Source organism: Nicotiana sylvestris, chromosome 6 (genome assembly GCF_000393655.2).
Source record: "Nicotiana sylvestris chromosome 6, ASM39365v2, whole genome shotgun sequence".
Classification (NCBI taxonomy): Eukaryota; Viridiplantae; Streptophyta; class Magnoliopsida; order Solanales; family Solanaceae; genus Nicotiana; species Nicotiana sylvestris.
Genome location: NC_091062.1, coordinates 184394888 through 184407312, shown reverse-complemented (window position 1 = coordinate 184407312; position 12425 = coordinate 184394888). Strand labels below are relative to the sequence as shown.

Sequence of the window (12425 nt, the reverse complement as noted above, 5' to 3'; positions counted from 1 at the left end):
TTTCTTGGATATTCTCCCTTAATTAGAGCATATAGAGTTTTCAATAAAAAGAACTTTATGCATTAAAGAATCCATTCATGTTGTTTTTGTGGATACTAACCCTCGCTTAAGGAATGAAAAACTTCCTGAAGATGAGGAAATCTTTATTGTCCCAAAGTCTATAGTTACAGGAAAAGACAGTCACGATCAGTCGACCAATCAGCAAAATCAGTCAACTAAGGAGCACATTCAAATCCATAAACCATCTTCTACTGATCAGTCAACCACTGTGTAAAAGGAGCCAATCACAAGTGTTCCAAATAAATGGAAAAGTGAACATGGATATCCCCACAAGTTCATCATTGGAAATCTACAAGAAGGGATCACTACCAGAAGATCTCAAAAGGTCAACTCTGACATGGCCATAATATCATAACTTGAGCCAAAAAAGGTTGATGAAGCCCTTAAAGACGACTACTGGGTCAAAGCTATGAAATATGAACATTATCAATTTGAAAGAAATAAAGTGTGGGATTTGGTTGCAAAACCATCAAATGCTTCCATTGTAGGAGCTAAATGGATTTTTAGAAATAAGCTGAATGAATCTGGCCAAGTAGTTCATAACAAAGCAAGGCTAGTGGCTCAAGGTTACTCTCAGCAAGAGAGAATCGACTACGATGAAACATTTATACCTGTAGCAAGATTAGAATCCATTCGAATACTACTTGCCTTTGTGCTCATAAAGGATTCAGGCTATTTCAAATGGATGTAAAAAGCACCTTCCTAAATGGATATATCTCTAAAGAAGTATACATGAAACAACCTCCTCCCTTTGTAAGTAACAGCTTTCCAAACTATGTATACAAGCTGTCTAAAGCTCTATATGGACTCAAGTAAGCCCCTCGAGCCTGGTATGAAAGACTAAGCTCTTTTCTCCTAAATCAAGGTTTCAAACGAGGTAATATTGACACAACCTTGTTTATTAAGCATTCAAATTCAGGTAATCTTATTACTCAAATGTATGTTGACGATATTATTTTTGGGAGTCCTAACTCTGTATTATGTGAAGAATTTGCTCATATTATGAAAGGAGAATTCGGAATGAGTATGATGGGAGAGCTAACTTTCTTTCTTGGACTGCAAATCAAAGAATCTCCCAAAGGGTTTTTCATTAGCCAAACCAAGTATACCAAGGAACTCATAAAGAAGTTTGATATGGAGAATGCAAAGTCTATTGGAACTCCAATGAGTCCAACAACAATGCTTGAAGAAGACAAGAATGGAAAAAGTGTGAATGAAACAATGTATAAAGGAATCATTGGATCTTTACTAAATCTCACTGCTAATTGATCAGGTATAATATTTAGTGTATGTAAGTGTGCAAAGTTTCAGTCGGCTCTGAAGGAATCTCATCTGACTGCATTTAAACGCATTATTAGATATCTCATTGGGACCACTGAATTAGGATTATGGTATGTTCATTCTAACAATTTTGATTTAAAAGGCTTTTCATATGCAGATTTTGCAGGTGATATGATTGACAGGAAAAGTACTAGTGGCACATGCCAATTGTTGGGGAATGCTCTAATTTCCTGGCATAGCAAGAAACAAAATTGTATTGCCTTGTCAATTACTAAAGCTGAGAATTTAGTTGTTGGAAGTTGTTGTACACAAGTTCTTTGGATCATGCATCAACTTCTCGATTATGATTTATCTCTTACCTCTACTCCTATATTTTGTGATAAAACAAGTGCTATATGTCTGTCAAAAAAAATTGTGCACTATTCTAGGGAAAATATATAGAAATTAAGCACCATTTTATTCGTGATCATATTGCAAAAGGTGATATCTTGTTAGAATTCATTAGGACTAAGTCTCAACTTGCTGATATTTTTACAAAACCTCTTTTGGAAGAAAGATTTTATCTACTGCGTAAAAATATTGGTATTATGTCTATTATATAAAAACAATCTTTCGTATCTTTATAGAATATTTTACTTCCTTTCTTAGTTTTCTTAATTGATGAGTGTATTAATTTGATGTGAGTGTTATTATTACACTTGCATTGGTGCCGCCGAAGAAACTCCGCAAAAGTGTCACTACCATCTGAACCTGCCTTTTCCTGTAATCGATGCAACCCTTCAACCTTCCGAAAGACTAGATAAGTACCCCCCTACTCTCTCATTCTTCATCACTTCTCACCAAATTCCTATACCATGGCGAAGAGAAACCTCTCATATTACACTGCCACAAGACGAAGCAAACGATTTCAGAGAACCCAAAATCCCGAAGAAACCGTCGACCTTGAATCATCTCTTGATTTAGACTTTCTCAAAACCGACAATGTCACGACCCAAAATCCACTAAGGTCGTGATGACGCCTAACACCACCGTCAGACAAGCCAATGGTGAATGATTAACTTAATCACTCCTTTTAGTATTTGAAATCATAATTTTTATTAATTAAAGAGTATGAAATAGAATTTACAAGGTAAGTAATAATATTACACGAACTACAATAATGAACATTCACGTAAGAACCCTCAAAACTCGGTGTCACAAGTGCATGAGCATCTATTAATGAGTACAACAATAATACAACATCCGTCTGAAATACAAATTAGATGGGGAATATAAATAACTCTGATGGAGATTTTTTATGCTACCGATTGTAGTTCAGCTCATTGTAAAGTCCCCGCAACAGCCGCGCTTCTGCACTTAGAGGACCACCAGAAACCTATATGTATACCTGCACAATAAGTGCAGCAAGTACAGCATGAGTACGTAAATCAACGCGTACCCAGTAAGTATCTAGCCTAATCCCAGAGAAGTAGTGATGCGGGGTCAACATCGACACTTACTAGTGGTCCAATAAGACAGATACAGTAAGAAGTAAACAAATATGGGGCAAAGTAAATAAACGAGATAAACAAGTATAAATACGTGGTACAATCCTTCTCTCAACAATTAAACTCAAACTCTCGATTAGCAGTTACCTCCTCCATCATGGAGTGTGTGTGTGTGTGTATATATATATATAGGACTTCACCAGATAGGTCGCCATAATTCAAATTAGGAAAACTCCCAGATACACTAGCTTTTTGACAAATAATATGCACGATTCCATAGGAGTATTTTATAGAAATGTCGAGGCGTATGGCCCGATCCCATCATAATCTGGTATATAACCATAGATACATCAATTATATTACCAAGGCGAACGACCTGCTCCTATGAGAGTATGGTACATAATCCTGCCGAGGCGAACGACCCGATCCTATTAGAATAAGAAGCTTTTACGGGTCCTTGACCCCACTCATGAAGGGACGTGTGAGTTATAAGGAGCTTTGATGAAACCTTTCGATGAGAATGCATAACGCGAGAGAAATTCATAAGAGGAGTAAAATTATTTGCGGCTAATCATGAAGCCCGTCGAATCTCTATAATAGCGAGTCTATCGCTCTACACAAGTCTAGTCTCAAGTCGTAATGTAACATAAAGGAATTTAATAGGCAAGGGACTGCTCAAATAGTATAACTATAGCATGGTGAACCTAAGTCTACCTTAACAATAACATGGATTTAGCTACGTGTATACTCTCACACCTCGTGCGTACGTAGCCCCCGCAACAAGTAGCACATATCAAATACCTCACCTAGGGGTAGTTTCCCCCTCACAGAGTTAGACAAGAGACTTACCTCGCTCTGAAGTTCCATAACCGACTCCAAAGCCTCTATAACAACTCAAACTGATGCCCGTTGATCAAAAAACTAGTAAAACAAGATCAAGATGCAAGCCAATCAAAATATATTATAATACCCATAATCAATCAATTTAAATAATTCCTAACCCCACACGAAAAGTCAATGAAGCCAACCCTCGGGACCACATGTCCAGATTCCAAAAAATTTCAAAGATAAACTTTACTCATAACACCACGAACTCAAATATATAATGTTTTCCTAATTCCATGTCCAATTTCGTAGTAAAAGCACAAAAATACCAATTTCTAGGTTTCTTTCAAAATCTCACAATTTCTACTAATTTCCATGGTTAAATCCTTGTAGAATCCATGTAGTTAGCTAATAATATGCGGGAATTATTAAGTTGCAATATATGATGAAAATCTCCCCTTGAAGCTCTCGAAAAATCACTCAAACCAAGAGAGAAATGAGTGAAATGTGCAAAATCCCGATTTAAAACAATCTGCCCAGGTTCGCATTTGCGGACAAAAACTTCGCATTTGCGAATGAATAGTGTTCGCAATTGCGATGAACAGTTTCTGCACTTGTGAATGAGTAGTGTTCGCAATTGCGAATGAACAGTAACTCACCAGAAACCAACAAACTCAAACTTCTCCGAAATGATCTAAAACCACCCTAAAACTCATCCGGAACCTCCCGGACACAAACCATATATGAATTTCAATCATAAAACATGTTACGGACCTGATCGAGCACTCAAAACACTAAAAAGAGGTCGTCTTGACCATGGTCAAGTTCCAAATTTCTTAACTTTACTAGTCTCTCAACCAATGATCCAAAATACACCCAAGCCCCTCGGGACCCCGTCAAATCATATCAACAAGTTTCAAAACATGATACGAACTTAGTCGAGGTTTCAAATCACATCAAACAATACTGAAACTAAGAATCGCACCTCGAATCGAATTTTGAGTTATGAAATTTCCAAATTTTGTAATTTGCGCCTAGTATACCAAATCAATATGAAATGACTTCAAATTTTGCACACAAGTCATAATTGACATTATGGACCTATTCCCATTTCCAGAATTAGAATCCGACCCGAATATCAAAAAGTCCACTCCCGGTCAAACTTTCCAAAAATCTTCAATTTCCAACTTTCGCCAAATGACCCCGAAATGACCTACGGGCCTCCAAATCCACATTCGGACGCGCTCTTAAGACCAGAATCACCATACGGAGCTATTACTAGGCTCAAAATCCCAAACGGACATCGATAACATCAAAATACACTTCAACCTAAACTTATGAAATTCATCCAAAATGCCAACTTTCCACAATAAGCGTTGAAACGCTCCCGGGTCATCCAAAACCAAATCCGAACATACGCCCAAGTCCAAAATCATCATACGAATCTGTTGGAACCTTCAAATCCCGATTCTGAGGTCGTTTACTCAAAAGTTAAACCTTAGTCAATTTTTACAACTTTAAGCTTCTGAATATAGAATTTTCCATCCGAATCAACTCTGAACTTTTCGAAATTCAATTCCGACCACACGTACAAGTCATAATACATGAAGTGAAGCTACTCAAGGTATCAAACTGTCGAACGATGTGCTAGATCTCAAAACGACCGGTTGGGTCATTACATTCTCCCCCACTTAAACATACGTTCGTCCTCGAACATGCTAAGGACTACTCCAGAGTTATCCAAAATCACTGTTTAACACCTCATGCACCTATCCATGCCACCACAACCTAGTTGAGCACATTAGCTTGAGCCATACTGAAGATTCTCCTTTTTATGTAATCAATAAGCCTAAGAACCAAAGTCCAACATCCAGAATTCTCCATGAGACCCGATTCTAACATACAAAAGTCGTATCAATCTCCACACACTGAACCAACACATGATCAAGCACCCATAATGATGCCACACAATGCATAGCATACGTCTGTTGCCCATAATAACATCCTTCAACTATAATAGCTGTATTTTTACAAATTTTATACTCGTAATACACCTCATAACACATATAAGCCCTATTTCAACTTTCGCAACACTACCACGATGAAAGAGATGTGTAGAAGCTCATAACCATCTACCGAACCAACAATTCATGGAGTCTTCCCTCTAGAAAAGAACCATTAATCTATTTTGAACTGAATAGTGACACCTTCTCTTTAATATACTTTGCATACCTCCGATCGCACTAATCCCAGGTCCAATAATCTCATCTCACCCAGTACAAGATGCTCTGGCAATAAGCCACCTCAAACACTAACTAAAATCCCACATGACGTCATCAATGTGCCAACAAGCTACAACTTGAATATGGCACCTACGAAAGAACAAACTCTGGAAAAGAACTATACAGCTCGCGTAACGAATAAAATGGCTATCAAACACCATGAGCCCTTTTCAAGGAATGAGAAACAAAATACACAAGAATAGATATCAGGAACCATACTCCACATCTCACTGTTGCGGCGTGTAGCCCGATCCACACATTATACCATTGCGGTGTACAACCCAATCCAAATATGATATCGTTGCGGCGAACAACCCGATCAAAATATGATATCGTTACAGCGTGCAACCAGATCCAAATAATGTACCTTTGGCGGCGTGCCACCCGATCCACACATGAAAATAAACAAGGAGGTACTCATCAAGCCATAATGCTTATACATACGAAATATCTGAATACTGACCACGATCACACCAAGTGCAAAAATATAACCCTGGGGAGACGAATAGTGTCATACACTAAAAAACCCAAGCACGACTAAGCGGTAAACAACCTGCATCTTGAGAGCCATCTTGCTCATATAACACCACAAGCTGCACGAGACCATAATACAGGTGAGACTAACCAAGTCGTCTCACAACCCACATGGAACAATTGAGTATTATATGGAATAGTTGACGATGGGAATAACATCTAACACCCGAAGACTCCTCCATAAGAAATGCTATGCTGAATGAACACACCCGGTCTGGTGTAGAGCGTACACCCACATTTAGACCCATCAACAGACCTCAAGCCAATTTTGATCATATAGTACTAGGCTAGTAACCTTTCAAGGATCCACAATGACCTATCCATGACACACAAGAACAGCCATCAAATTCGGGACAAACTCACATGGTCTACAGCCCAAGGAATAGAATGTCTCTCAGGCATAAACCCTCACATTATCAATAGTACCATAATCTTCATGCTTGGTTTAAATCTTTAACAGTCAAGTGACTAATATGCCACACTTATAAAAAATTCTCCGTGGAATATGCTCCACGACCTTCTGTACCAGGTAGCAAGTTCTACACATCCATACCACCAGCCGTTCTAATTCTGTAAAGCAAATCAAAAATCCTAAGTCAATACATAAAGCCTCTTCCACACAACACAATTATCAAGTGACACTAAAGAGAATGCCAGTTTACTCAGAACATCTGAGTTCCCCCTGCTCATCCGAGCTCATGACATCTATCAATACTGAGCCGCGATCTTGACCTTCAACTTCCAGTCCTCATGTCGCTACGCGATAATACACGTATTCACCATAAACCTTGAATGACTGATGGAATAAACACTTTATTGGATAGAAACCATTCACTTAGCTCATTTCAAAATAACCAACGCAACACGCAACTAAATTCTCAAACCGCATAAAATACAAACCTCAAGTCGTAATCTAACCCGCCATAGCCCTTCCGGAATCCATTTACGCAACAAAGCATTCGAATCAAATACCTCCCAAATAAACCAAGTTGTGGTGGCACTCAAGCCCAAGTGTACAACTACAAACTACATGTATAACTTCACACGTCGAAGGAACTGATCATTGCCACAATCATGTTTATTCGACCATTACTAACCAAACCAACGTTTTCCAATTAACTCTTGACTTGCCTTAGAAATAATAACAGCTCCATTCAAAAACATAATGAACTCAATCCGCACTCATCCCGAGTGACCCGAATCACGAGATCACATCATCTCAATACTCATGAACCATCTTATACCCTCCTCAAGCGCACAATAGCATCTCTAACTAGTACATACATTCTGCAAGACCTTCCGCGAATCCGAAGATATTTCTCCCTTACCACCAATACTGCACCGCAGACCCAATGATAATATAGAACACTCCAACTCCCTTTCCCAATCCACTACAAAATCCGATCCTTAAACACACAACGAACCTGAAATCCTTAGGGACTACACTTTAATTCTTGAACTCGCTAGGACCGTTGTTGAGAGTCACTCACTCTGATGTGGTCCCGAATATGACCAAACGCCAATGCCCTTCTAGCATATGAACACCCCTTCAAAGAAGCAACCAGACGAATTCTTTTCCATGTACATCACATCCACAAAAAACATAAATTCTGAGCCTTCCCGAAACCTGAACATGAATCGACAAGGCCAAATATAGCACACATTCCTTAAATCCTTTGCTCGAATTACCACAGATGTTTTCTTTCCTTAGTCATAATAACCCACCCATACACCAATAACCAAAAATTGCACAAGCAGACAACCACGCGATCCAATCATAGATAGTTGGGCTCCCTCACTTAGCTTGAAGCTACAATTACATAACCCTAGAACCCACCAAGATTCCTCCTTCCCAATTACCATGATCTCGCACAATTAACCCACCATACTTCTTGTAGTTTCTTGTTAGATTTTTCATGAACCCTCCAAGTTATCAACCACAATCACACATTCGACTTTCTGTTGGGTAGTAGGTAGAATTTTTCATAGAAATTCATCAAAATCACGCAACCGCTAACCTGCTCACAGGAGATAACCCACATGTGGATTCCCAAATCACTCTAAATCTTTCTCAAGTCAGGTGGCTATCCTACCACAGAATCTATATGCTACTTGCCACTCCCACTTTGGTTAAACTATCTCCTTTAATCAACTTCTCGACCTCTGCTTTTCATACTTGACCTTCTAGCCATTCAACCACCGCAAGATACCTCCCACCGTGTCCTTCCTCATCCTTTGCTACCCAAATGCTACCTCAAATCAAAATCTATCTCTGTAGCACCTGAACTAATAAATTACTACTAATCCTAAACCTCCTAGAAGCTCATCTTTCTCGAGCCATCAATATTAGAAACACCGATACAATCCCGAAACTGCTACACACCACTATCTCTGACAACCGCTTCTTAGGCACCATTTCACAGCACCCTGCCCCGTAGGCAAATCAAAGAGGCCATAACACTGGCAAACATACTTCAAACAAGGACAATGACACTAGATCATATATGAAAATTCCACCATGTTCGAAAATACCAAGTCTCGTTACTCCATCAACCCAAACCCGAACATTCATAGTCTGATTGCCTTTACTTTGTTGGAATTAAATGTTGAACCTCTAAATATGCGCAGAGAAATTCTCCTTTAAAGTTATTCACTGCGTCGGCACATAAACGAGCACCCTACCATTACATCAATCTGTGAGATAACAACTCATGAACATCATAACAACCTGTGCATATCCTCAAAACTATCAGAAATACAGCTACTGAGCTGAAATGATAGAATATCCTTCTGCAAGAAGATGATAATAACTTGCTCGAATGCGTAGGGAGAAACATCCTGCTCCATGTTTATAGTACCACTGCAACTCCTCGGTGCCCAATTGACACGAGTGTTCAACATCGTATAAGAATGAGTAGGAAGGAAATAAAGGCATAAGCCTCAAAGGAATCAAATTGCTCGATGAGGAATCAATAAGGGAAATGCTCCTAACAGCCCTCTACTCTCCTGAAGATAAGTACAGACGTCTCCGTACCGATCCGCGAGACTTCGCTAGACTTGCTCATGACTCATGAGACCTAAGTGAACCTAATTCTTCAATACCATTCCTTGAGATCTTATGGCCAAGGAAAATGCATTCCTCAACCATGAAATGACATTTCTCCCAATTGAGTACCAAGTTTGTTTCTTCACATCTTGCCAACATTTTGTCCAAATTTGCTAGACAATCATCAAAAGAATCCCTGACTACCATAAAGTCATCCATGAAGACTTCAAGGAAATCGCCCACCATGTCCGTGAAGATAGCCATCATACACCTTTGAAAAGTCGCTGGTGCATTTCACAACCCAAATGGCATTCGCAAGAATGCGAAAGTACCATAAGGACATGTGAAAGTAGTTTTATTTTGATCCTCCGGAGCAATAAGAATTTGATTGTAGTCACAATACCCATCAAGGAAACAATAGAAAGCACGGCCGGCCAATCTATCAAGCATTTGATCTAGGAAAGGAAGTGGGAAATGATCATTCCTTGTGACTTTGTTGAGCTTGAGGTAGTTCATACACACTCTCCACCCGGTCACAGTTCTTGTAGAAATCAACTCATTCTTGTCATTGACAACCACCATCATGCCTCTTTCTTTGGGATGCATTGAACCGAAGAAGTCCATGAACTATCGAAAATGGGGTACACAACCCCGATATCCAACCACTAGATGACCTCCTTTTTGACAACCTCTTGCATGGCTTTATTGAGTCTCATTTGATATTCAATAGATGGTTTGGAACCTTTCTCCAAGTTGATAAAAATGTGGGGCTTATTCTCTGAATATCCGCCAAAGTCCATCCAATAGCCTTCTTCCTCTTTTGTAGCACCGCCAGTATGGAATCTACTTGCATGTTAGTCAAACAAGAGCAAAGAATAACCAGTAAAGTAGAAAAAGGGCCAAGTAATTCATACCAAAAATGTGGAGGCAATGACTTCAACTCCAAGATGGGAGGCTCCTCAATTGAAGGCTTATTTAGAGGAGTGGTTCTATTCTCAAGATCCAAGGACAATTTGTGGTGCTCATAAGTGTACGACCACATTCCTTGCAAAGCGTTCACACATTCCACGTAACCTTTTATTTCTTCATCATCACAATTGAGCAATATGGCCTCCAAAGTATCATCAACATTCACCAAGGTTCTTGTTTCATCAATAATCACATCGGTCACCAAGTCCACAAAAGATCACACCTCATCGTTATTGGGTTGCCTCATAGACTTACATATATGGAAGACCACTTTCTCATCACCAACCCGGAAAGTAAGTTCTCCAGCTTCAATATCAACTAGAGCCTTCCCCGTAGCAAGGAAAGGTCTCCCAAGAATAATAGGAACCTCATAGTCAACTTCACAATCAAGAATAACAAAATCCGTCGGGAGAATGAATTTGTCAACACGAACCAACACATCATCAATTATACCCAACGGTCTCTTCATGGTACGATCCGCCATTTATAATCTCATAGATGTGGGTCTTGGTTGCCCAATTCTCAAAGTCTTGAAAATCGAATAGGGTATCAAGTTGATACTTACCCCGAGATCACAAAGAGCTTTAGCAAAGTCGGCACTTCCATGGTACAAGGGATTGTGAAAGTGCCGGGATCTTCCAATTTAGGATCCATTGAATGCACAACTTCACTCACTTGATGAGTCATCTTTATAGTTTCACAATTCATCGACCTCTTCTTTGTCACCAAGTCCTTCATGAACTTTGCATAATCAGAAATTTGCTCCAACGCCTCAATCATGTCAATGAACTTTTTGAATTGATTCTAGCCATTTTCTTGGCAAGCCTTTGAGGGTATGGAGGAAGAAGTCTAGGCATTAGTGCCTTAGCCTTTGGCACTATCGGTTCCGGTATGTCAACAATGTGCTCCCTAGATGGGTTCACTTCATGAGTCTCGTCCACATTGTCATCAATATCAATCCTCATTTCATCATTTGTTTGCACTTTATTGCTCGTCATCTCATCTTCGTGTACCACTTGCTCATCATCCAGAATTTTCCTTTGACTTGAGGCAGTTGCATCCCCGCCTTTTCCACTCCTAGAAGTAACGGACATCGCATGTCCGGTGTTGTTCCCACCCTTTGGGTTCACCACCGTGTCACTTGGTAGTGCCCCCTTAGGACGAGTGTTTAAAGCTTGCGAGAATTGCCCCAATTAAACTTCCAAATTGTGAATTTAAGTGTTGTGACAGGCTAGTTGAGCATCAGAGTCGGCATTCTTCTCTATCATTTGTTTGAACGTGTTCTCAATTCGTCTCATCTCATTGTCGAAGGAACTCGAACCATGGGAAGGATAAGGAGGTGGGTTGCTCGGTTGTTGATACATCGGGGGCCTTTGAAAACCCGACCCCCGATTCCCTTGATTATTGTTCCACCCTCCTTAGCTGTTGCCTCCTAAATATCCTTGAATATTTCCACTCCAATTGCCTTGATTATTTTGACACTTCCAATTTCCTTGATTGTTTTGATTGTCCTAATTACCGTGGTTGTTACCACCATTGCAAGAATTCTAATTCCCTTGATTTCCTTGGGGTCGCCATTGCTGTTGATTCGGGCCTTGAAAGTTCTTTCTTTGCCCTTGGAAGTTTTTCACATATTGTACTTCCTCCTCCTATTCATTGTACGATTCTTTTTTATAAAACCATTATCATCTTTTACATAATTTTCCACACGGTTTTGCACTTAAGCACCCTTTTGCCTTCTTTTGTTTACCATCATACTAACTCCCTCCATTGCGTTGACTTGGTTAGGACCTTGCACTTGCTGAAGTTGAGCCTTGGCTAATTGATTCATCGTAGTGGTCAACTCGGCAACTGCTTGCCCATAATCATGTAATTCTTTATGCAAGTGAATCACATTTGGATCACCTTGAGGAACATTTGCTCTACTTTGCCATGCTGATG

At 39.6% G+C, this 12425-nt stretch overlaps 1 protein-coding gene across 1 annotated transcript; it reads left to right on the top strand.

Annotated features, from left to right (window-relative positions):
- The first annotated feature begins 835 nt into the window (after positions 1-835).
- LOC138871794 (uncharacterized mitochondrial protein AtMg00810-like) lies at positions 836-1329 on the top strand. The gene is made up of 2 exons (XM_070149696.1): positions 836-890; positions 980-1329. Exons 1-2 carry the CDS (start codon positions 836-838, stop codon positions 1327-1329), a joined length of 405 nt encoding a protein of 134 aa, XP_070005797.1.
- Positions 1330-12425: the final 11096 nt, after the last annotated feature.

Bases quoted from the DNA above. Each gene is read 5' to 3' on its own strand.
- LOC138871794 (XM_070149696.1), top strand. From the start codon at position 836: ATGTATACAAGCTGTCTAAAGCTCTATATGGACTCAAGTAAGCCCCTC. The intron at 891-979 runs GTATGAAAGACT...ATTCAAATTCAG, and splicing joins AAGTAAGCCCCTCGAGCCTG to GTAATCTTATTACTCAAATG.